Here is a 27,295-nt window from a genome sequence, read left to right as displayed (position 1 = left end):
CCTTGTTTTATTGATTGCATGTAATATTCTAATTTTCTCAGATTGTGGATTTGGGGTTTTCATGAGCTGTAAGCCATAAGCATCACAATTATGACAAATCATGGCTTGAACTATCTTGCTTTGCATGTAATGAGTCTCATCTCATATATTAGTTTCACTTTTTAAGTTGCATTACTGAAATAAATTAACTTTTGCACGATATTCTAATTTTTCGAGTTTCACCTGTATGTGTAATACACAGCAATTTTCAGATATTTTAATTTTATACTATAGCACTTAACTATTTAGGCTATATAGCAATAGCATTAAAGGACAAGAAATTGTTAAATGGCCTAGCTCAGGAGAACAAAGATTGATCAGCAGTACTAAACCCAGTCCTGCTGACACTGAGGCCCTTTAGTCTTTGGGTTCCGTGTTCTAAAACAGTGTGTTTTGTAAACCCAAAAAGGGGAAGCAGGTGCTCCCAAAGGAAAAGGTCCAAGGTAACTCCAGAAAAGCAGAACTATCCCATTAGATTGGCAATAAAAATGTTTATGGCCAAGAGACCTCTCACCACTGGAGATAGTTCAACAATGAAATCAGGGGAAATCTTCCAGTATGGACATCCTCAATTTGTAGAGATTTCCTCTCAATTCTTGTAATGTCTACAGGACAGGAAATCAAAGATGGGAAATTTCTCCAATGATATGCAAATTACAAAAAACTGATAGGGGTTACTATTACCATTTTGTCAGCACACACATGTGAGCAAAGAAGTGAGCCCTTACGAATCTGAATCTGTCTGGTTCCTAAAAGGTGATCTTATCTTTTTAGAATAATATACGAGTGCCCATTTATTGATATGCAAATATATATATATGAATAAAAAGTGTACCTAAGTCTGCCCAAACATTCCAATATCACAACACATGGCACGCTAGTGGCACATGACATTATGTCAGAGAATAGCTGCCTCCATTTGTATGGCAAAACAAAGAAACTGTGTCCAATCACAATAAATTACTACATCAGAGTGTTCAAATATGCAGGGTTGGATTCCCAGGATCCTATAGGCATGGCAAATCTGATGCCTTGAGTCCCAGCCATAAGCAGACAACACCTCCAAACCGTATTCCCTTTGTATTGCTTAAAACATATTTTTTCACCATTACAGTGTAGGAAAACAATGACCAATTTAAAACCTAGCCAAGTGATATCAAGGGCTGAAGCGGAAGGTGGATTTCACCACTCCAGCTGCCACACTTATGAGCAATTTTAGCTATGGGCTAATGTGACATTTCCTACCTAAGAGAAAATCTATGAACGCTTCCTTCCTCATACACATCACATAAAAATCTTAAGGCCTAGTTCACACTGTCATTGAAAGCATGCGTTTGAGGGGTGTTTTGAATGTTCCTCAATTCTTATGCAAAAGATACTATTGACAGCACACAGCACTGTTCACATGATCAAAACATGAAGCATTAGCATCGCGTTGCTTCAAAATTGAAGCCAAAGTGTCAAGCCTGGAACAGTTTGAAGCCTTTCAAAGCCTCCCATTCAAGTTTATGGTGAGATTTGCAGTGCAGTTGGGGTGCAATAATAACATTACAGTTTATTATAGGCATTTGTGGTGTGGTTTTAACGCTTGTAAAACGCCTATAAAACATGTCAAAACTGCACAAAGGGTGTTTGGGAGCATGTTTAATGGTTGTAAAGTGCCAGTCTAACACCATACTAAAGCTCATTAATGCCTGTCTAGAGCCCATACTAACATTATAGGAGCATATGTTAATTTAGTCAAGTGTGAACAAGCCCTAAGTGTGAGGTATAAAATACACATGCTCTATATTCTGCCACACAACATGTAAGCTTCCTTCCTATAATGTGACACCACCAGGCATGCCTCCTCTAGAGTTTTTACATTAAAAGAACATGGCATCTTGATCACATTAACAATCAGCTTATCTGAGGTGACATAGACCAGGGTACACAAGGGAGAGGACAAAAGCAGCTAGAGAAGAGTAGAAATGAAGCCAGCTTTCACACCAGGAGCAGCAGAAGATAGAGTAACTGTGACATGCTACAAAATAGAAGCTTGAATTAGCAAGAAGTAGTGCTTGGGGATGAAGCAGCATGAAGTAGCTTCACTAAATCCTATGTCTGGCCATCCTACCCATTGAAAACAGTGGTCTGCAGCTAGGTACTCTGCTGAAAACCAGGCTGGAATGTAATTTTAAAGGGGGCTTTCCCTTCAGGATCCCTTTCTGAAGGGCACCTATAGGCCCAAGTCTAGCATGCCTTATGTGCAATCATGTAGGCATTCTGTGTTGTAAAAATAAATCCTGTGTGCCTCCACCAAAGAAGTAAAAAGACCACTTACTGGTCTCTCAGACACCAAAACAATGGAAGTCTAAGCAAGCTCAGCATTCTCCGGCAAGCTCCAGAAGACAAATGCAGGGAAAATGGAAGACGTTGATTAGGAAGAAACACACTTAGGGCAGAGCCTAGCAGTATTGCCATCATATTCACTGGAGCAAGCAGAATGGTAGTTTGTTTGAAGTCTTTATACCTACACCTTTATACCTGAGAGAGTATAACATTGGGGGTATGGTGTTGGCCAGCACTACAGAGGAAAAGGACTTGGGTGTACTTATTTCAGATGATTGCAAAATGAGCAAACAGTGTGGCCAGGCAGTGGGGAAAGCAAATAGAATTCTAGGATGCATCACTAGAGGGCCCATAAACAGGAGGAAGGAGGTGCTGATTCCCTTATATCAGGGGTGGGCAACTGTGGCCCTCCAGCTGTTGGTGAACTACAAGTCCCATCATGCCTCTGCCTTTGGGAGTCATGCTTGTAACTGTCAGTTTTGCAATGCCTCATGGGACTTGTAGTTCTACAACAGTTGGAGGGCAACAGTTGCCCACCCCTGCCCTATATAGATCTTTAGTTAGACCTCATTTAGAATAATGTGTCTAATTCTGAAGACCTCACTTACAAAAAGATATTGATAAGATAGAACAAGTTCAGAGATGGGTACCAAAATGGTGAAAGGTCTGGGGGATAAAACATATCAAGAGCAACTTCAGAAACCTAACATGTACAGTCTGGAGGAAAGAAAGGAAAGGGGAGACATGATTGAAACCTTTAAATACATTAAGTGGGTGAATAAGGTTCAGGAGGGCAGTATTTTCATCATGAAAAAAAATAAAGAACACGGTGATATGACCTTAAACTAACTGGAGGAAAATTAAAAACTAATCCCAGAAAGTACTATTTAACTAAGTAGTAGTAAACTAATTACTAGTAATTACTAGAGTAGTTGATGCTTGTAATAAACTTCCGGCAGAGGTAGTGAGCCAGTCAAGCACAAGGACAAGCATAGATCTATACTTAGACAAAAAGTTAACAAAAAAAATAAATAAAAAACAACCCCGCCCAAAGAGTGATCCAAGGAAGGAGGAAAGGAAGGGAGGGAGGGGAGGAAGGAAGGGAGGGGAGGAAGGAAAGAAGGGAGGAGAGGAAGGAGGGAAGGGAGGATGGAAGCGATGGAAGGAAGGAAAGCAGGAAGGAAGGGATGGGAGGAAGGAAGGAAGGGGAGTATGGAATGAGGGAAGGAAGAGAGGAGAGGAAGGAAGGAAGGAATGGAGGGAGGGATGGAAGGAAGGGGAGGAAGGAAGAAAGGGAGGGCAGGAAGGAAAGAAGGGAGAGAGGGAAGGAGGGAGGGGAGAGAGGAAGGAAGGAAGGAAGAAAGGAAGGGAGGAAGGGAAGTATGGAATAAGAGAAGGAAGGGAGGGAGGGAGGAGGGGAAGGAAGGAGGGAAGGAAAGAGAGAAGGAAGGAGAGGAAGTAAGGGGATGAAGGAAGAAAGTAGTGAAGGAAGCAATGGGAGGAAAGGAGGGAAGGAAGGGAGGAGAGGAAGGAAGAGAAAGAAGGAGGGAGGGGAGGAAGGAGGGAAGGCAGGAAGGGGGGGGGGGAGAGGGAAGGCGTAGAGTAAAGAGGGAAGGAGGAAAGGAAAGAGGGAAGGAAGGAGGAGAGGATAGAGGGAAGGAAGAAAGGAAGGGAAGGGAGGGAGGGAAAAAGGAAAGGAAGGAGTGAGAGGAAAGGAGAGAAGGAACTAAGGGAAGGAAGGGAGGAGGGAAAGGAAGAAAGGAAAGGGAGGTAGGCAGGAGAGGAAGGGAGGGGAGGAAGGAGGAAAGAGAGGAAGGGAAGGAAGGAAGGAAGAGGGAGGGAAGGAAGATAGGGAGGGAAGGAGGGAGAGGAAGGAAGAAAGAGAAAGCAGGAAGGAAAGACGGAAGGAAGAGAGAGAGGGGAGGGAGGGAGGGAGAGGAGGAAGGAAGGGGAGGATGGAAGGAGGGAAGGAAGGGGGGGTAGGAAGGAAGGGAGGGGGAAGGAGAGGAAGGAAGGGTAGGTAGGAAGGAAGAAATGGGAAAAAAGAAAGTAAGGAGGGAAGGAAGGGAGGAGAGGAAGGAAGGAGAGAAGGGAGGGGAGGAAAGAGGGAAGGAAGGGAGGAGAGGAAGAAATGGAGGGAAGGAAGGAAGGAAAGAAGGGAGGGAGGGGAGGAAGGAAGGAAAGAATGAGGGAAGGATGGTAGGAGAGGAAGGAAGCAATGGGAGGAAGGAAGGAAGGAAAAAAGCGGAGGAAGGGAGGGAGGAGAGGAAAAAGGGAAGGAAGGAAGGGAGGGAGAGAAGGAAATAGAGAAGGAAGGGAAGGAAGGTAGAAAGGAGGGAAGGAAGGAGAGGAAGGAAGAAAAGGAGGGCAGGAAGGAAGGGAAGGGAGGGGAGGAAGGAAGGGGAAAAAGGGAAGGAATGGAGGGAGGGAAGGGAAGGAAGGAAGCAGAAAATGGAGGAAGGGAGAGGGAGGGAAGGAAGGAGGGAGAGGAAGGAAGAAAGGGAGGGCAGGAAGTAAAGAAGGAAGGAAGGGAGGGAGAGGAGGAAGGAAGGAAGGGGAGGATGGAAGGGGGGGTAGGAAGGAAGGGAGGGGGGAAGGAGAGGAAGGAAGGGTAGGTAGGAAGGAAGAAAGGAGGGAAGGAAGAAATGGGGAAAAAAAGAAAGGAGGGAAGGAAGGGAGGAGAGGAAGGAAGGGGAGAAGGGAGGGGAGGAAGGAGGGAAGGAAGGAAGGGAGGAGAGGAAGAAATGGAGGGAAGGAAGGACGGAAAGAAGGGAGGGAGGGGAGAAAGGAAGGAAAGAAGGGAGGGAGGAAGAGAGGGAGGGGAGGAAGGAAGGAATGAGAAGGAGGGAAGGGAAGAGAGGGAGGGAGGAAGGAAGGAATGAAGGAGGGAAGGAAGGAAGGTAGGAGAGGAAGGAATCAATGGGAGGAAGGAAGGAAAAAAATGGAGGAAGGGAGGGAGAGAAGGAAATAGAGAAGGGAGGGAGGGAAGGAAGGAGAAGAAGGAAGAAAAGGAGGGCAGGAAGGAAGGGAGGGAGGGAGGGGAGGAAAAAAGGAAGGGAAGGATGGAAGGAGGGAAGGGAGAGAGAAGAGGAAGGAAGGGGAGGAGGGATGGAAGGGAGCAGAAGAGAGGAAAGAAGGAGAGAAGGGAGGGAAGGAAGGGAGGAAGGGGAGGAAGGAAAGGATGGAAGGGAGGGAGGGAGGGAAAGAAGGAATGAAGGAGAGGAAAGAAAGGAAGGAAAAAGGGAGGGGAGAATGGAAAAAGGGAGAAGAGGAAGGAAGGAAGGAAGGGGAGGGAGGAGAGGAAGGAATGGAGGAAGGGAGGGAGGGAGGGAAGAAATGGAGGAAGGGAGGGAGGGAAGGAAGGAAGGAAGTAGAGAAGGGAGGAAGGGAGAGAAGGCAGAAGGGAGGGAGGGAAGGAGTAAGGAGAGGAAGGGGAGGAAGGAAGAAATGGAGGGCAGGAAGGAAAGAAGGAAAGGAGGCAGGGGAGAAATGAAGGAAGTGGAGGACGGAAGGAGGCAAGGAAGGGTGGAGAGGAAGGAAGGGGGTAAGGAGAGGAAGGAAGGGAAAGAAGCAAAGAAGGGAAGAGGGAAAGAATGGAGGAGGAGAAGAAGGATGGAGAGAAGGAAGGGAGGAAGGAAGGAAGGAAGGGAGGGAGGGGAGGAAGGGATGAAGGAGGGAAGGGAGGAGAGGAAGGAAGGGAGGGAAGGAGAGGGGTTAGGAAGGAAGGAGGGAACGAAGGGAGGGGAGGATGGAAGGAAGGGGAAGAAGGAAGGAGGGAAGGAAGGGAGGGAAGGAAGGAAGGGAAGGAAGGAAGAAGGGAAGGAAGAAGCAGAAGTAAGGGAAGGACAGAAGCAATGGGTGGGAAGGAGGGAAGGAAGGGAGGAGAGGAGAGGAAGGAAGGGAGGAGAAGAAGGAAGGAAAGGAAGGAGAGATGGAAGGGAGGAGTAGAAGGAGGGGAGGAAGGAAGGTAGGGAGGGAAGGAAGGAGCGAAGGGAAGGAAATTAAGGAAGGAGGGAGGGAAGGAAGTAAGGGAAGGAAAGAAGGGAGGGAGGGGAGGAAAGAGGGAAGAGAGGAAGGGAGGATAGGAAGGAAGGAGAGAAGGAAGAAAGGGAGGAAAGGAGGGAAGGAAGGGAGGGATAGAATGAAGGAGGGAAGGAAGGAAGGAATGGGATGAAAGAAGTAGAGGGAGGGAAGGAGGGAAGGAGAGCACAGACTGGAGTGTGGATGGGCATGGGGGGGCAGAGCAGATCCAGCCTCTCCCTCTTCTATTGGTGCAAAGGATTGGGGGAGGGACTGAGAACTGAGAAGCACATGGGAGTCCCAGAAAGAGAAATCTGATGGACGTTAGGGAGTGATCAGTGCAGCGGTGGGGACAGTTACAAGCACCTGTCTCCCTGTATGGCTTTCAATGAAGCAGCTGAAAGCCACTTTTTCTCCTCCTCCCCCTCCAGTGGCTTTCAGCTGCTTTGTTGATTAGTGCTTGTAACTGTCTCCACTGCTCATTTCCGACTGTCAATTTCACCTGCTGCAGACTGGACACACTAGCCCCATATTTCCACTTGCCAATGCGAGCATTATTATGAATAGCACCTAAAAATGACAGCACACCTATTTAGTGAGAAGTATGTTTTGATATCTAGTATTTGGACATTTCAATATTGTTGTCACGTATCTTTAATTTGTACACTAAGCACAAGGAATCCCTTTTTAGTACCACATTAGTTTAACCATTAAGTCTAAACTGTCTAGAATTGTACTACATTGATGAATTATGTAGCTACATAGTCAGGCTGAAAAAAACACAATTCCATCTAGTTAAACCAACAGAGAAAAAAAAAACAAATAGAAAACCTCCATACACACAATCCTACTCACAAAATTGCTTTTGTTAGAACCACTCTGCTGTTGATTTCCTTTGGGGCAGAAAAGCAGTCCCATGCTGTAATACATTCTCCATTCTGGTTCGCATTTGGGATACATGTTTTTACCATCTGCCCACAAAACAGTCCCTGTTAAAATTATTCATCCCATTTGAAGTTATGATGTTTTATTGCCATAGAACAAGAAATCAAAGTGGATCTGTATATATTTATGTTACTGAATACCAGAAATATACATTTCTTTAAAGCAATTCAAATTGTATATACACCCTGTATTTTTTTTCAGTATGTTTGGCATAATTTCTTAGTGTACAAAGTTTTCTTAAGGAGTAACTACATTTTTGTTGAGAAAAAAAAATATTCTCTGAGTCATCGATGTACATTGCAAGGAGTTTTAACAAACTTTGTAGCGGATTTCTACCTTTTGTTATTCTGAAAATATAGCTGTTTGTTTGTCGTTGTCCATGTGCAAAGGAAAGGAGAATGGGAGTGGTTTTATAATTATCAATCAACTGCTGCACCTGCAGGGTTCTAATGAGGAAAATTGTCTGAAAGTGTCTGCATCCTTTTAGATGTGATTTCCTTTTGGGAGTATCTTGCCAAAAATGACATTTTTGTAGCAGGGGATGCAAAAAATCTGACTTGTATCTTAGTGCAGACTTCACAAGCAGGATTTTAAATTTTCAGGGGGCAGTCTGTACACCATCTGTGTACAGAATACCTCCAGGTAGCCATATTGCATTGCATTTTACAGAAAATTACAGCACTGCAGATTGAACAGGAAAGATAATTTTTAATAACATTCATTTAAAATGTGACTTGAGTCACATTTGTATACACTATTGTATATTTTTTTCTCTTTTAAATGCTATTGTTTTTGCTCACAAAAGTGCAGTTACCCAAGAAGTCCGGTCAAAAACTAAACCTAAATCCACTCCCACCCACATTCTAAGCCCTGTGCCAACTACCCTGTAAAGAAAAGATGTGTATACTAACCTAATCTAAAGGTGCTCTGAGTCCAGTCACGTGGGAGTGTTTAAGCTTAGATTTTGACCAGACTTCTACTTTAAGCAAAATGTTTTTTTTGTATTAATGAAAACTGTTGCAAAGTTTCTTACCTGCAGATCCTGTCAGTAACAGCACTTCTTTTTGCAGGCTAGCAACACTAGGCCACTACCTTGAAATTTATAGCAGTGTTTTCAGCCTGATGTGCTTGCTCCCTCAGTTGGCCATTGGACTGCTTATCTGATAGGCAGCCCAATGTCCAAATGAAGGAGTGCAAACAGCAAACTAAAAACTGTCTGCAGACAAGATGCCATACATGCCAAAAATAGTTTTGGGTTTACATACTGTAACACTTAAATTCAATAAATAAACACAAAATAACAGGTCACACAGGTATACAAACCCTTAAAATGAATCATTTCAATCATGAATGGTGCATGTGGTTGTCTTCCAAATTCACATATACAGTTATATACAGATCACCTGTATTTAATCAAGGGGTTTTAAGTGATTTTAGTACAGGTGTGTCAGGAAGGTTCAACTTCTGATGAGTAGGTATCATTACATACACAAGAACACCTCAAGCAACAGTGTAAAAAGGTTATTGAAAGCCATAATTAGAGGATGGTTACAAGAAAGTTTCTAAATTACTAAATATCCCTTGGAGTACACATAAAAAATAGCCCTAGCTGTGTATCAAAAGCAATTGCAATATAATTTTTCTTAACATATTCTGTTCCTCTCTTTTTAAATCCTGTTTTGCATCGCAGTGATGCAGATTTTTTTCCAGCCTTGTTAGCAACTTCCTATCCTACCGTACAATAATTTTTTTTCCTTATAGTGACAACAGTGGATCATGATTCCACAATGTGTATTAGCACAGCTGCTTGTAGTCCCAAACACAGATGCATGTGACAGAATGACAATGCAGGAGCATTAGCAGGAGACAGCTGTCACCCCTTAACAGTCTATGCATAAAACATTCACTGTGTGGATGTCTTAACCATTTGCACAGGCACCTCAAATTTGTCCTGTATTGTTTGTAATATAATTGTCTCCTATGATTATCAACTGCATCTAATGCAGTATTTTCTTTGATTCAGGTATATTGAGGAAAAGTTCCACATTATGGACATTAGATTGAGACAACTGTTAGTCAGGTGCTTCACTAGTGGGAGACCAGCAAAAGAAAGTTATTGTTATAAAAAATTCTGGAAAACACTCTTGTGTAATTTAAACACACCACGGTGTGTAACAAAACAAATGCTAACAAAGAAGGTGTAAAATGGTGCCATACTATGGGTTGGATGCAGTATGGGTACAAATAATCCTCATTTAAAAAATCTTTATACAAAATTAAACTCAAATCTAAAAACTCTTGACCAAAAACAAATTTCACAACTTACCATAAACCCCCCTGCTCTGTACCAAAAATACACTAGTTAATATGGCCACATTATAACCTGATATGGTTGAGAGAAAGATCATCCAGAGTTTCTACTTCCCAAGATAAGCCACCATTTTAGAATATAATTTATTATTTTCACATGAGTGCTACAATAGACCAATATCCGTGACAAGGTTAAAGGCCAACTTCTCCACTAAATATGGAGATAGCAGATATAGTGCAAGTTGTCCTTGCCATGAATCACTACAGGGCAACTTCTCAAGTTCACTTTGTTGCCAGAAAAAGGAGATACACATCCTGAGATGGTTCTGCTGCACTAACCTATGCCAGTCCATTTATAGTAATGAGATCTTCTCTATTGTTGTCTGTTACTCTTTCGTACACAGAAAATATTTCTTTTCAATTAAAACTTATTATGAAAAAAAAGAAAAGGAGATACAATCCTATCTATAGCAACTGTGCTTAGTAAAAACTTTGACCAAATGACTCTAATTTTAAAGTGCACTGTTCTCATAACATTAAAAAAACACACACATTTATTAACAATAAGCTTTAAAGTATTCACAAAGTTGTATCAATAACCCCAATAATGAAATGTTCACAATTATCAATGTCTAGCCAAAGTCTAAGTGCTTCCAATTTTAAAAAGTGTGCTCAATCCTCCAAAAAATTATACCAAAAATATTCATGCAGCATCTAAGCTCTCCTCTCTGAAAGGGATAGACTCACCAAATGCTAGGCACCACTGTTGTTAATGGTCAATATGCCGTTAATATCATCAGTCTACATTGTATGGTAAACTGTCTCTCTCCACCAAACTTCTGCCTGAGATCTCTCTCAGAAGAACATCAATGTAAAGAGACAAAAAGCATAAATAGTGTAATAAATAAGCAACCAACCAAACAATAAGAATCACACTCACAGTGATGAGTGATATAATAGCACCACAAATAATGCATTTATTAAAACCAAATGTACTCTGTGCCAACAGTGACTTCAGTGTAGCTTATCATATAAAAGTGTCCAAATGTTTTCCAAAAATAAATGTATCCTGTTATGTCCATCATACTTGTGATCTTTCTAAAGTGAATGGACTCATAAGATATGATAGACCACTACAGATAATGGTCAAAAAGCACTTGATGGAATCAGTTCACAGCTTTCTCCTCCAATTAACTTTTTCTCATTATCAATTTTCCATTTGGAGTTCCAAAGATAAGGCATGCTCAAATGCCACAAAAAAAAAACACAAATTGTTGGGTATAGCATACATATATCCATTTGCAAGAAGGGGACATAAAGTTTTTTTGGGAAAAACATGACCATTTTATCACCACATCGATTCATGCCAATCAAATTAGATCACCAATGTTATATGAAGTAGCAGGTGTGGCATCACTGACTGAGCAAATCTTGGTGTGCCTTGTGAAGGCCAAACTGGAATGTCAGGTGTTGCTCAAGAATAATTGGAGGACACAACAACAATTTTCATTCATGCCATTGGTGGACTTCATAAGAACCCATGACATCTCACCTACAGTTTGCCAACATGTGCATGGGAGTCCTTAAAATCAACATGAAGAAGATTTGGTGGTGATGATGAGGTCAAAATTGAGCTTTTTTGTTATCAGACCAAATATTTAGTTTTTCATAAGCCAAACACTGCACATCATCATAACTGCAAGATCCCCAATATGAAGTATAGTGATGAAAATATTGTGCCTGTGGGAATGGTTTTTTTATAGTAGACTTTGTGAGAGTTGAATGATTGCATGGAAATCCTGAAGAAAAACCTAACACAGTCTGCAAACAACATGAGTCTTGGAAGAAGATTTCTCTTCTAACAAGACAATGTTCCTAGGCGTAAAGCCAAAACTACAAAAGCATAGCTTTAAAACTACATTAATGCCTGAGAATAGCCAAGTTAAAGTACAGGTCCCTATCTAGTAGAGCTGATTTGATAAAGGCTGTCCACTTACGATCCCCATGCAACCCAAGCTGACATCCTACACAGACTTTAATTGCTGCGAGTCAGTTATTTTGTGTTTTTCATTGTAATTCAATTATTTCACCTTGCAGAAAGAGTCACATTGACATGAAATAGTCTGTTTCTGAAGATCTGTGTAAAATAAATGAATACCGTAATACACAAATACTGAATACATACATTGTGGCTCAATGTTCTATGATAATAAGAGATGAAAACTTTGGTTATTGCTTTTTATATGCATTGTAGATTCAGCTATAAATGTAAAAGTCCTCAAATGCCTTGACCTCAACTGATCCAGACAAAAGCAAAAAACCTTCATAAAAATTGGTGTTACTTTTTTTTTTTTTAAACAAGAGAAAATTAATTAATGATTCCTAAAGGCAATCACGTACCTGGATCAACATAATTTTTATATAAATGTAAGTAGCCTTTTCTGTGCCATTGGGAACCCCTTCTCTATGGTAATCCAAAAATATTTTAGAATTTGTTCCTGTGAAAAACATTGTTTTTACCTTTTCGTATTCAGAGATTAAACCTTTTTTATTCCAGTTGCAAGAAATGCTTTGCATGACAACCATATACCGTATATACTCGAGTATAAGCCGAGTTTTTCAGCACATTTTTTGTGCTGAAAAACGCCCCCCTCGGCTTATACTCGAGTCAACGTCTGCAGATGACATGCCGTCCCTGTCATCTGGACACACCCCCGGTATCAATCCTCGCACACAGGCGCCCAATCACCGGCGAGGAGGTGGAGCTTGGAGAGGAGGAGCCGAGCGGCACCGCGAAGATCGAGCGAGTGAAGAGGAGGAGAGCGGCCTGAGAAGGAAGACATCTGACCGGTAAGTGTGTACCATGGGAGAGGGAGGGAGCGAGCGAGCCCAGGCTGGAGCAGGGGTCACCAACGATGGTGCACTATTCCTCCCCCCACTGACACCAACGATGGGGCACTATTCCTCCCCCCACTGACACCAACGATGGGGCACTATTCCTCCCACACTGACACCAATGATGGAGCACTATTCCTCCCCCCACTGACACCAACGATGGGGCAGTATTCCTCCCCCCCACTAACACCAACGATGGGGCACTATTCCTCCCACACTGACACCAATGATGGGGCACTATTCCTCCCCCCACTGACACCAACGATGGGGCACTATTCCTCCCCCCACTGACAACAACGATGGGGCACTATTCCTCCCCCCACTGACACCAATGATGGGGCACTATTCCTCCCCCCACTGACACCAAAGATGGGGCACTATTCCTCCCCCCACTGACACCAACGATGGGGCACTATTCCTCCCCCCACTGACACCAACGATGGGGCACTATTCCTCCCCCCACTGACACTAACGATGGGGCACTATTCCTCCCCCCACTGACACCAACGATGGGGCACTATTCCTCCCCCCACTGACACCAACGATGGGGCACTATTCCTCCCCCCACTGACACCAACGATGGGGCACTATTCCTCCCCCCACTGACACCAACGATGAGGCACTATTCCTCCCCCCTCGGCTTATACTCGAGTCAATAGTTTTTCCCAGTTTTTTGTGGTAAAATTAGGTACCTCGGCTTATATTCAGGTCGGCTTATACTCGAGTATATACGGTAGTAATAAACATTACACTGGATTGGGCCATTTATATATTTATACTTATGATTCTTTTTTTCATTAATTGTCTCTTCTTGAGGATTAGTAAATTCAGGTCTATTCATCTTTTCCCAATACTAAGGTCCTCCTTACCCTTTACAAATTAGCATGTAATTTTCCACAACCTTTCCACTTACATGTTGAAAAAAGATGTGTTCATTGATATCAACCAAGTTAGACAAAAATTAATTAATTAAAAACTTATATCCTCAGACCTCTAAATCCATAACTGATTCAAAGGAAAGCCAGAAACCAAAATGTACATTTACAGCTAGAAGATGGAACTGTCTAGCATTATTACTGCAGCAGAGGACTATACTTTATTAGTAGGACAGCACCCAATAAGGAAGTATATTAGTTCATTATTAGGCTACAGTACATGTGGGGAGGTGCAGTGTGGTGTGGCAGCAGAAAATACGCAGAGTCCAGTTGCACTAAAACAGAACCTGTATTAAAGTTCAAACTTTTCAAACAACTCTAAGATAAGGCACCACTCCAGGGAACTCACAGATGTAACAGCAGTGTAGAATGGAGCAGGTCTCAGATGTGCCCGTAGCATCTGTCTCAGAGGGCAGAATGCGTCCTGTCCAGTCTGTGCCCAAACTGGAGGATTCCAAGAAGGATCCCTAACCTTTCCCTACTGCTATTCACTGTGCCTGTTTCTGCACTAACCAATTCACAGAAATGTGTGCCAAGCCCGGGAATCAGGGTCTTAAATACTGTAGTCTCTGCCTGACCCAAGATGACTGCCAGAGTCACATGGGGAGGCAACATCTAACCGGATAGCTTCCCTAGTGACCCAGGAAACAATAGAGGAGATTGTTCCTCCTTACTTCCTCTCTCTCTGCAATGCTGCTGTGGTTGATCACCACCTGCAGGGGAGAAAGTAGACTGCACCTGCCTACATACATACTGTATGTCAAAAGCAGGATCACCTTTGCATCTCTTCGTCTATCAATGAGCTTGATTGTTAAACTATTAGTTCAGTAAAGATAAACAAATGTAAACTATTATTTGTTATTAAATACATCTCAGTTTATTTCTCTGACTTAGATTAAGATCAAAACACATTTTAGAAGATATTCATACAGAAATTCATAAAATGGCTAATGGTTGGTTTTGTTCAAACTGTATATTTCACACTTTAAAAAATATACATTCATTTTAAGGTTAGTGTTCAGATCTCACCGTGTCAAAGCTGTTGGAAAGCAGGAGATCCTTTACAGTTAGTGGTGTGCCTAGGATCTGAGGTTGTGATTTTGGATTGTTTTCATTGCAAAGAAGCCCAGTCCATACGTCTGCAAAGTAAACATTGGGAATATCAGGGTTATAGTATAAAAGTTTTAGTTTTGTGCAAATATAGTTTTGTGCAAACTGGGCCTAGGACAGAGATGAAAGAGGGTCCCTATACACTGCAATATAGAAAAGGCATGTCAATATATATATAAATGTTTACCTCCCCAAAAAAAAGCCAAGCAGAGATATCCCCACAAATGTTTTCAGAAACAAGTCACTACTCTATTGTCCAAAATTAATGTAATATATTTCAACCTATAATTTCTTATACAGTATGAGGTATTCATTTTCTTTTAATATTTTTTTCTTTTATTTTCAAATGATGGGAATAAATTATTTTCTGTCACTCCTCCACTGTTTCTATAGAGGGAGCCACTTTTGTCACTGAGACAGGACTAGAACATGTCTGCCTTTTTTTTCATCTCCATTACATGGAGGGGAGAGAATTAAGTAACTTACAGCAGTAGGATAACATTATTTTTGCTTTCAGCTCAATTCACAGGAAGTGACAAGAACATTGTATTTCCGGACAGCTCAACAGACTTTCTGTACTTGTTGAAAATGTTCCTAGCCTGAACAATTAAACCTATGCAGCCACCCCAGTGAAGGGCTGATAATCTGCAATATTTTACTGTTGGGTTTAATTACCTATTAAGGTTTCAAAAACTTGTACAAAAAGCAATGCTAGCCAACACATAGCTGCAGTAAGAGGGTGCATCTTGATCTTACTGTTCAGATCTTCCAGTGCAATCTGCAGGGCCCTGGGTCAGGAGCATTAAGGACTCATTCAGATGGTCATTACCTCCTGTCCTGTGTGCTGAACCACTCATTTCTGCGTCTACATCCGCCTTGGAGCTGAGCACAGACTAAGTTAATGCAGAAGTAGCAGCTGCACGGACACAGCCGCATATCAAACTCAGCACTTTATAATTGCTTCTATATTAATTAAAGTTGAAACTGTGGTTTTCAGCCTTATAGGCATTGCTGTCAGTGCTCCTGATACACAGAATGTCACATGACAGCCAATAGCCAAGCCCCACTCTGTGTAATTTGATCACCAAAAGTATCTTACTTAAGAATGAAGCCCGAAAACAAGTGATTACAAGACGTATTTTTAAATACATTACTATGTATTCTGGTTAGTGCCATGTGCAAATCAAATAAGCGTATTTTGATCATAATGTCAGTTCCAGCCTATGGAAATTTGCACCTCTAGGTCAAAATCTGACTAAGGGGATTAATTTGTTTATCCCATCTAAACTTTCCAGTTGGGCAGAGAGTGGACCCTTGCACAGACCACTGCTTACTTACAGAAGGCAAGGGTCCCACTCTGCAACTGCTGGCAAAGGACAGACTTTTCTATTATTATTATTAAACAGGATTTATATAGCGCCAACAGTTTGCGCAGCGCTTTACAATATAAGGGAGACAGTACAATTACAATACATTTCAGTACAGAAGGAACAGGAGGGCCCTGCTCGTGTAACTTACAATTTAAAGGACTACTGTGTAGAATAGCTGTTTAAGAAAGAAAACTAACTGTAAGGGTACAGTCACATGGGCAACTAGCCCCGGTGCGAATGACAGCAGCAGGAATTTGCCACCTGTGAGCAGCTAACTTCTCCCATCGAGCCCTGTACATTTCAATGACAGGTTGCCGGCACCTGATGCTATCAATGACTGTCCACATAACCAGCGAACACCTGTTGTTGGACACACTTTGTGTGAAACATATTTTAAATCCTCAACTTCTCTGCTAATTCCACCAAAGCCCAGCAAATTAATTCATATTAGAAGGAGAAGGGCAGACAAGGGGATTGTATATAGCTTATCTATGGGTTCCAGACCATTTCATACCTTGTAGAAGTATCATGCAGAATGCTAACCATCTTTTAATTAATCATTATCCATGGTAGTTTACTTTTCATCATTGCTAGATCCATTACTGGGCTCTTCCAACCAGTCACGATGGCAATTTTAGCAACTAAGAACATAAAATATATAAAGGTCTGAGTAGATCTGGGAACTCCTTTCTATGGGTTCATTAAGCAGGACAACCCTGTGGTTTTTAATGACATTAATCATGGTCACCTAATAGATCAGAGCAAGTGAACTCTTATTCAGTAGCGTCTAACCTTAGGGCAAGTCCACCACATGTGGTACATTGTTCCCACCTGCCCACACCCCTGGAAACAGAGTGAGGAGGAACCAGGGTACATTTTTTTACAAGCGATCAGGTACTAGGTACCAATGAGAGAGTACCTTATAACCAGCCCCCGTGAAGGAAAAATGTATGATACCTTTGTGAATTTTGATAGACCAGTCCCTCCAGTCTTCCCAATCTATTTCTGATCCTATATCTTGTTCCCAAGCTGTCATGTGCAGAAGTTTACCGGTCGTGGTTAGAAACAACCTATACAGCTCCAAGATGCCTCCCTTCTGAGCCTCACCTTGAAAATATCTGCTCTCAGAAGCTGTCCATGTGGGGATGTCATTGGTACTCCATTGTAAAAATCTTAGTAGTTATCCTGATTTTAGAAACGGTTGATATATATATATATATATATATATATATATATATACACACACAGTCATGGTCAAAAATATTGGCACCCCTGCATTTCTCTCAGATAATGCATCACTTTGCCCAGAAGTTTGTTGCCATTACAAATGTTTAGACATGCTCATGTTCATTCCTTTTGTTTGTATTGGTATGACACAAAAAATTAGAGAATAAAAAAGCAGAATCTGACACATTCCACGCAAAACCCAAAAAATGGACTGGTTAAAATTATTGGCACCTTCTCAAAATTGTAAGAAATAATTGCATTCCAAGTTTGTGATGCTCCTGTAATTTATAATTAAACTGACCTCTATCAATTAACAGGTGCTGACAATATAGAAGTCACACTGGCCAACAGTTAAAATGGTGAAAATTTGACTCAACCTTTCTTTTTTTTTTTTTTTTTAATTTAAATATTTATTAGTTTTTTCATATTATTACAAAAATTCCATAAGAAGAGACACAATACCTATAAATAATCAATACATTTCTACTTTGCCCCTTCTATTTACCTCTTTTCTTTCCCTCCCCTCCCAACCCACTTCTACCCCCCTTCCCCCTCCCTCCCCTCTGCAAGATCTCCAATCTCTCAAGGCCCAATAACTTTAAATAACTTCCTAGTTTAAAGTTTTCTGTATTTCTCTTTCAATCCTGATTTTTCCCATTTTTCCCATTGCGAATAGTATATTTCCAACCTGTCTTCCTGGATGTAGTAAGATTTTTCCATTCTGCTAATCTGGTTTACCCTATTGATCCAATCCTCCTCCATCGGCACCTCTGTCTTCCGCCAAAACTTGGGTATCAACCCCTTTGCAGCACTCAAGTAGTACCATACACCTGCTTCTTTATATTTATTTACTGTTGTCTCAACATTATGTAGGAGACACTTGGTTTGGTCTAACCCTATGTCATTTCCAGTTATTATTTCTATTAATTTAACTATTGTCTTCCAGAAAACCTGAATTTTTGGACATTGCCACCATATGTGAAACACCGTGCCCTCCTCCCCACATCCTCTCCAACACATTTTTGAATTCTCCCCACTCATCCTGTGCTCAGTGCTCGGTGTAATATGCCATCGTGTCAGACATTTATAGTTAATCTCAACGTCTCTCATACTAACACTCTCGTGTACCAGTCTAAATATCTTATTCTGTTGATCCTCATCTATCACCTCCTCCATATCTCTTTCCCAATTTGTTATAAAAATTAACTTTGTGTCTGTGTCTAATTCTGTGAGTATTCTATAAATTTTTGTAACACCGTGTTTCCCATCTCTACGTGTTTCTAATAGCCTTTCAAACATATTCCACTCCTTTTTTAATCTCAAGGGTTTTGGGAGATTTCCAATGAAACATTTTAATTGATGGTATTTCCACTCATCTATTTTAGTAAACATATCTCCCCCCCTCTCTTTTAATTCTTTAAATGTTCTCAATTCCCCCTCTACCAATACGTCTCTCAATTGGATATCTTCCTTTTTAACCGTTTCAATACCGTGCAATTTTACACCTTCCTGCCCAGGCCATTTTTCAGGTTTCAGCGCTCTCACACTTTGAATGACAATTGCGCAGTCATACAACATTGTACCCAAACTAAAATTTTATCATTTTCTTCACACAACTAGAGCTTTCTTTTGGTGGTATTTAATCACCGCTGGGGTTTTTATTTTTTGCTAAATTAACAAAAAAAGACCAAAAATTTTGAAAAAAAAACACATTTTTCTTTGTTTCTGTTATAAAAGTTTACAAATAAATAATTGTTCTTCATAAATTTAGGCCGAGATGTATTCTGCTACATGTCTTTGGTGAAAATAACCCAAATTAGGATGTATTATTTAGTTTGTAGGAAAGTTATAGAGTTCACAAACTATGGTATAGATCTGAATATTGATCAATCCTGAAGTACTGACAGCCAATCTAATTTCTTGAGGTCCAAGAATGTCAGAATAGTACAGATATCCCCAAATGACCCCTTTTTGCTGAGTAGACAGTCGGACGTACTTCATAAGAGGCATGGCGAGTTTTTTGAAGTTGTATTTTTTTGTCATAATTTTTCCGAAAATGAAAAAATGAAAAATATTATTTTCACTATTTTTTTTTTTACATACTGTCACCAGTGCAGTACAGCATCATCATATAACTGGCATGGTGGTGAACAGGGACACTGACTGGTGACAGTATGAAAAAAAAAAAAAATTATATTTTTTTTTTATTTTTTTTTATTTTTTTATTATATTTAATTTTTTATTACATTTTTTTTTTATTTTTTTTAAGATTTTTTTTCATATTTTACTATGACCAAAATAGTACAATGTTACCATAGTAACATTGTACTACTTTGGGGAAGTGATCAGTATTTTTTTTTTTTTTTTTTTTTTACACAATTTGCTTATAGCAAAGAATTACTTTGCTATAAGCAAGCATTTAGCTGAATGAAATCGATTCATTCAGCTTTTTTTTTTTTTTTTTTTTTTGTGCTTAGCTGTGATTTGGTCACAGCTAATCACATGACATGTGCATGTGATTAGCTGTGACCATTCACAGCTAGGCACTAGTATACAATGGATGGCATCATGAATGAAGCCATCCATTGTATACAACTGTCATGTGACCTGCTGTGATTGGTCGCGGCAGGTCACATGGTACCGGCAACGGGAGCCGGTACTCGGATCTGTCATCGGCCGTGTCCGAGGTGCACGGGCGGTGACAGATCCCGCTGCTGCGCCGCTCTGCAATAGCGCAAACGGCGCATGTGCGGGAGCACGCCAAATGGCGTGGACCCGGAAAGCTGCAGCGCTTTTCAAGCCGCCAAACGGCTATTGGCCGGGCGGCTAATGGTTAAACCATCTCCCTGATATCTCATCTTTTCCTGGAGGGAAAAACTCCGTGTTTGCAAGAGGCATTAATATAGAGTTGAATTCCCATTTCATGTGTTTATGTAAATTATCCCATGTCCTTAAAACATTTAAAGTGAAAGTGCTTGTGTTTTCTTTAATTCTTCTATAATGTGCTGGAACCCATATCATCTTACTCAAACTAATTCCACTCAGATCGTTTTCTATCTTTACCCAACTTTTCCCCTTATGATTAAAAGTCCAATCATAAATTCTTGCTAAAATTACTGCTTTGTAATATCTCTTGACATCAGGTAGTCCCATCCTCCCTTTCTCTTTAGTTATACTTAGTGTTTCGTATGATTGTAATATTAATTTTTAATATCTAAACTTTAATTCGGTCTTTAGTAGTTCTGATATATGCCTGGCACTGAATACCCTCTTAATTGGATGTGAATGTGAGGATTTGAATTTGAGTGGTCACAGATGTAAATTATTTGTGTCTGAGCTAGGTAATCAGTAGAGGTTTAAATTCATGTTTTCTTTTAAGCCTAGTCTATGTAACGTATACCTTATTTTGAATTCTTATAATGAGTCTGAGAGTTTAAATTGTATTCATAAATCATTTATTCAGACAGTTGTATGTAACATAAGAACTTCAGAGACCTCTTTCATAGTCTGCATGTCAATCATGATAATGACTTGGTGGTTTGAATAAGTAACATATGTTTCAGTTAGGCTGGGAGTGACTAAGGGAGTGTTTAAGGAGCCCGCGAATTTGAAACAAAGGTTAATGGGAGGACTTAATTTCTCATGCATTTTAAGTATGTGGCTTTTCAAGGAATGAGGGTCAGTTTCTCCTAGCTTCTATACACTTCACTTCATTCAGACATACCTACACTTCAGACACTTATACAAAGAATAGCACATGGCATGCTTGAACAAAGGACAAAGATCTTAAGCTAGGCCTGAAAATCTTCTATCTAAGCTATTCAAAGGAACTACATTTTCTTCTAATATTCAAGGAACAAGCAACTTATATTCCTTATTTTTATTTCATTTTAAGCTACATATATCTGAATTTACTGTTTTTTATTGACTTTGTATTTTTTGGTGTGTGATCAAATAAAGTCACACTGCGTATTCTGAACTGGCTTCCATAAGGATTTCTTCCCACAACCATCTACAAGAACCTAGAAATACTAATAGAGTTTTTTCATAACTCTGGAAATCTAACAATGATATTCTTGGTTTTTTATTCCTCCATATATATCTTGATAACATTATTCTCATTATCTTAAAAAACGCCTCTGGGAGTTTGATTGGGACCATTTGAAATCTATAGAGTATTTTAGGTATAATTACCATTTTAACTAGGTTTATACATCCTAACCATGATGGATTTCCTCCTTCTAATCTTTTTAATTCATCCTTGGTCTCATTTATCAGAGAAATATAGTTTAATCTATACAATTGTTTATATGAGGTAGCAAGTTTTATTCCTAGGTATTTTATATCTTTTTCTCTCCATATAAAGGGGAATTCTTTTTGTAGCTTTTCTTTTTCACTCTTTGGTATATTAATGTTCAGAATCTCTGTTTTTGTTGGGTTAATTTTTAGATTTGATAGTTCACCATATTCCTTCAGGGTCTTCATTATACTTGGTAGTGTTATTCGGGGATTGCCTACATAAAACAATAGGTCGTCCGCAAAGGCCGCTACTTTATGTTCTATATTTTCTATCTGGATTCCCTTTACCGCTCCACTATTCCTTATTATTGACAACAGGGGTTCCAATGTCAAAACGTACAACAAGGGGGACAATGGGCAGCCTTGTCTTGTTCCATTGGACATCCCAAAGGATTCCGACCTCTCCCCATTTACCGTGATGATTGCGGTGGGCTCCCTATATAATTTACCTATCCACTCACGCATTCTCTCTCCAATCCCCAACACTTCCAAGTTGTCCATCATAAAGCCCCAGTCCACTCTATCAAACGCCTTTTCGGCATCAATTGACAAGAGCACCACCGGGGCTTTCCCTTTTCTACTTTTCTGAATAAACATTAAAGTTCTCAACCCATTATCTCTACCCTCTCTCCCTGGGACAAAGTCCACCTGATCTCCATGGATCCATTCAGGCATTAGATCTTTCAGCCTGTTTGCTAAAACCTTTGCGTACAACTTGGTATCAGTGTTCAACAATGAAATTGGTCTGTAGCTAGAGCACTGAGAAGGATCTTTTCCCTCCTTATGAATAAGAACGACATGGGCCTGAAGGGATTCGCTCCTCCCCTCCATCCCACCTCCCAAGTCATTCATATACTTCTTCAACTTCGGTAACAGTAATTCACTAAATTTTTTATAGTAGTTAACTGTATAACCATCCGGGCCTGGGCTTTTCCCACCCCCTGTACTTCTTAATGCTGCTTCTATTTCTTCCTGGGAAATTTCCGCATCCAAGGAGTTCAATTGTGTTTCACTGAGCTTTGGTAATCCCGCATTTTTTAAATATATCATCCTTTTTTCGTTAATACCTTCTCTAATTTCTTTTGGTGAACCTTGGTGACTGATATTATACAACTTTCTATAATACTCTGTGAATACTTTAATAATTTCTTTAGTTGAGTGGACCAACTCCCCCTTAGGGCTTTTTATCTTTTCTATATAATTCCTGTTTTTCTTTTTATTCAGGGCTCTCATTAAGTATTTTCCTGGTCTATCTCCCCATCTATATCTTTCACTTAATACTTTGTTATATACTCTTCTCCTCTCCTCTTCCATCAATCTCTCTAATTCGTCTTTTTTATCCATTAACTTCTGTCTTGTTTCTATTGTTATTTTCTTCTTATGTATCTGCTCCAAATCCAGGATTTCCTTTAGGATTCCACTAACCCTCTCTCTTCTTTCTTTTTTCTTCCTTGCTCCCATCGCAATCAAGATTCCTCTTATATATACCTTATGGCTTTCCCATACTGTAGCTGTCGATACTTCCTCTGTCTATTTCTCCTTGAAATATACCTTAATCTCTTCCCTGTCCTCATCCAAGAGAAGAGCCTCATTTAACCTCCATCCCAAGCCTCCCGTCCACCTTCTTCCCCATCCTATTTTCATTATGACAGGGGCATGATCCGAGAAAGTTCTTGTCTCTATTTCTATTTTAACCAGCCTTTCAATGAGTTGATGGTCTATTAAAATATAATCCAGTCTCGAGTATATCTCATGCGCATTAGAGAAGAAGGTATAGTCTCTGTCTTTCATATGCATTATTCTCCAGGTGTCCACCAGTTGGTACTCGTGGATCACCTTCTTCAAAGCTCTCAGAGACCTACCCCCCTCTCTCTGCACAAGGGAGGTTGCATCCTTTTGTGGGTCCATACAGAGATTTAAATCTCCTGCTATTATCAAATGCCCTTTTTTAAAATCTATCATTTTTTTCAGCAAACCCTTCAAAAAGATCTCCGGTTTCTTGTTGGGGCAATATATATTGGCTAGTGTACACTTTCAAGAACAGGAATCTCCCCTCTGGGTCAGTCTTTCTATCTTCCAGCTCAAATCTCATATTCTTTGCCAATCCTATTGCCACCCCCTTTGCTCTTTTAATTGGAGAGTCAGCGTAATACCATGTTGGATAATATTTGGATTTTAGTTTCACGTTTGATTCTATCTCAAAATGTGTCTCCTGTAAAAATACCACTGACGTTGCCCTGTGATGTAACTCTTTAAACAACTTAAATCTTTTCCCAGGACAATTCAACCCATTCACATTATATGTTATAAACTGTATTTCTTCCATCTTTCTTGATTCTGTCTATCTCTCTTCTGATTCGTCTCCTCCTATTAGGCCCAAATATCTTGCAGAATATTAACCCCATAACCCCTCCCCCCCCCCTCCCGCCCACCCCCACCCCCCCTCTCTTATTTTTCCCCTACCCATTTTTAGGCTTATAAACTGCCTACAAATCATTTGTGGAACTGTTTCCACGGCTGATTTAAAATATTGGGCGTAAGCTCCACCCATGGACGGCTCACCTCTCCTCCGACCTCCCCAGCTCCCCTTTCTCTATCAACTGGGCTCAGCAATAACCTTTACTTCCCCCCCTTAACCGGAGCTTCCAAAGGGACTTCCACTTCAACAGGGGGGATACAAGGGGGGTGAGGGAAAAAGAGAGAGAAGAAAAAAAAGCATGTTTTTTACTTAATTCTCCCTCCCCTTTCTCCCCAACCCCAGGGCCTCCCTGCCCCCGACCCGCTGCCAGTCCTCCTTTCTTGTATCATCCGTATCTCCTTTTTCTTCTTCTTCCCACCCAGCTATCTCCATTCTTTGCAAGTCCAGTCTATCACAAAAATCTCTCAGTTCCTTCGGGAATCTCAGATATGCTGTGACCCCATTTTTCCAGCCAATTAGAGATGCTGAGGTACCCCATCTATATTGCACATTCTGTTTTCTCAATTGCTCTAATAGGGGTCTCAGGGATCTCCTTCTCCATAGAGTCTCTGATGTTAAGTCCGCAAAAATTTGAATAGTCAAATCACCATACTTAATTAATGATCTTCCCTTGATCTTCTTCCATATCTCATTTTTGACCCCAAATTTCTGGAACTGGACAACTATATCTCTCGATCTTTCCCTCTCAGTAGCTTGTTTGAACTTTCCTATTCTGAACACTCCATCCAGTTCAATCACGTCTGTTTCAGGTCTGTCTCTTATGGAGTTTAAGATTTTATTAACTAGTTCATATAATGTTTCCCCTTTTGCAGACTCTGGAATTCCTCGCACCTTAAGGTTACACCTTCTTTCTTTATTTTCTTGAATTTCCATCCTATAGAGCAATTTTTTCTGGGTTTTCTCCAAATGGGTTGTTTTTTTCCTTAGATTATCTATGGTTTGGGCCTGGGTTTTAACTTTCTCCTCTGTTTCTTCCATTCTCGATAGCAAATGCCCTAAGTCGTTTCGAATAACTGTCATTTCATGTTTTATCGTTTTCTCCAAACTTTGAAACATTTCTATCATCTCCTTCTTATTCGGTACTTGTAGTTCTCCATCAAGTTCTTTTTTTCCCAAGCCATCCGCTATTTGTTGGCTACAACTGCTGTTCATACCCAGTGATAATCTAGGACTATTTCCTGAGTTAGTGTCCATTTCCCCTTTAGCACTTGCGCCTTGGGCCCTTTCTGGCGTAATATTTCCATATGATGTAAATTTCTTTATCGTGCCTGATTGAGACCCTTTGAGCCCTGCTCCCTTAGGACCTTTATTCTTCATATCCTCTATAAGTCTTTTGTCTTCTATATTCTCTAGAAGGGGTTGTACCTCCCCTTTATGGTTTGTGATCCAGACAGGTTTGCTGATTTTCCTTATATTTTGCTCTCCTAGGACACCTGGGACTCTCCTCTTCTATACCCAGGGAATCCTCCCCTCTCCTCCTTACCCCCTTGGTCCTCAATGTCACTCAGAAGTCCACTACACAATAGACCCCCAACAGCTCTCACTCACCCTTCTCTTCCCAGGACGGTGGCTCCAAGCTTGGGTTGAGGGCCTTCACAGCAGCTCTGTCCTGGGGGGGATTCCTCTGGCTTCTGACGCTGTGCCTCGTTTTTTTTCTCTCTGGGCTTTGTCCCAGGGATGCAGGGTGGGTCTCCTAACACTCCCGGGTCTCCCTGACCCAGGATCGCACAGTCAACTGGCCGGGGGCCGCAGGCATCTGCAAACTGGGGGCTACAGACAGTAGCAATCTGGGGGTAGTAGGCAGCAGTAAACCGGGGGTTGTGGGGAACAGAGAGCCCGTAGCAGTAAGCCGGCGTCTCCCTGTTTCATCAGGCGGCCGGCCGGCTTTCTCTTCCCCCAGAGATCCTCCGCGGCTGGTCACAGTTTTGAGACCCCTGTTCTAGATTGACAGAAAGCTCAAATGGCTCAGTAAGCTTAGTACTTTCCCAGGACAGCAGTGCAACAGAGGAAATTTTAAAAAACAAACAGAGACTAAGTTACTCCAAACACCCAAAAAAAAGAGACAAAAGAAATGTGAACAATCTGTTAAATTTGTCTGGGACAGGAATAACTACTGATAAAATTTCTGTATTATCAAAAGGTTTGTCGTTTGTAAATAGATTCAGAATAAAACAGGATAAATTGATTGAAGATTTATGTTCTGGAAAAATGAAGAGGGATGTTTAGCTCTTTTAATTTCAAGGACATGAGTGTAAAACTAACTTTAGAACAATAATGGGTCCATTTATTTTTTAAAAATCTGCATAGCTATTTGTCTAATGAATCTGCATGTACTGTACATTCACTCTATGCAAACTAGGAAATAACTACCGGTATGTCTGGAGGAACCCAGAGTGCAGTGGTCAGATGTCTGTAATGTACAGCATAGAGCACAAAATGGGGTTGTCAGGGGGGCTTTTTAAATTATTTTATGTATTGTATATTAATTCTAAAATTTTAGATAATTCTAAAATTTTAGATATAACATTTTTAAAATATATATACAATGTTATATCATTTTAAAAAACATTTGTATGTATTGTATATTAATTCTAAAATTTTATATACAAAATGTTAGAATTTAGGGTTTTTTTTTATAGACAGGAGATTGGTCCTTTTGGTTATGTTAGTGTGCAACATTCGTCTTTGACTACTAGATGGGGGAGAGGGGGGACGCCACTTGACCTGTTTATTTCCATTAGCACTTTCTTTAAAGTGGTTGTAAAGTCTAAAATAATATACATATTATACTTACTTGCTCTGTGCAAGGAGTGCACAGAGCAGCCCCTTACCACCTCTTCTGGGATATCCCACCAGAGCTCTCCACTCCTCTTCTGTGTGTGCCTCTATAGCAAGCTCACGTAGGTTTTCACTCCCAAGCTAGGCTGATACACACAGCACAGCTCAGCCCTGCCCTCCATGCCCTCTTTGCAGGATTTGATTGAGAGGTGCAGGAGCTCCCGATGCTATCAGCAATTAGTAAAACCAGGGCAGCAGGGCATAGCACTGGATTGATAAAGAACTCAGGTGTGTTAAGGAGGAAAAAGGGAATGTTTTTGTGTTTTGTGGAAGTTTTTTTTTACCTTAATACAGAGAATACGTTAAGGTAAAACACCTTTAGACTTTAGGACCACTTTCACTGTAACTTTTATATAAGAGTTATTTGTAAAAGCTACTTGTTATGTTTGTGGTGAGTAGTGGCAATGCGGGTGGTATACGTGTCCTGCATATATGATCTGTGTTTACAGCAGCATGTGGCTGTATTATGGGCAGAAGCAAAAGCCCAAGTGTGGGCA

At 40.8% G+C, this 27,295-nt stretch overlaps 1 protein-coding gene across 1 annotated transcript in view; it reads right to left on the bottom strand.

Moving 5' to 3' along the window:
* CREB3L3 (cAMP responsive element binding protein 3 like 3) overlaps positions 1-27,295 on the bottom strand; it is a 186,732-nt gene that overhangs the window by 48,280 nt on the left and 111,157 nt on the right. Inside the window, exon 4 of the mRNA XM_089694307.1 lies at positions 14,505-14,614. Within this exon, the coding sequence (XP_089550433.1) occupies positions 14,505-14,614 (110 nt within the window). The remainder of the gene's footprint in view (positions 1-14,504; positions 14,615-27,295) is intronic.

This window comes from Staurois parvus, unplaced genomic scaffold (genome assembly GCF_062004578.1).
Source record: "Staurois parvus isolate SC_StPar_1 unplaced genomic scaffold, SC_StPar_1.0 ptg000659l, whole genome shotgun sequence".
Lineage (NCBI taxonomy): Eukaryota > Metazoa > Chordata > Amphibia > Anura > Ranidae > Staurois > Staurois parvus.
The sequence above is the reverse complement of the archived record's forward strand: the minus strand, read 5'-3'. Positions and strand labels throughout refer to the sequence as shown.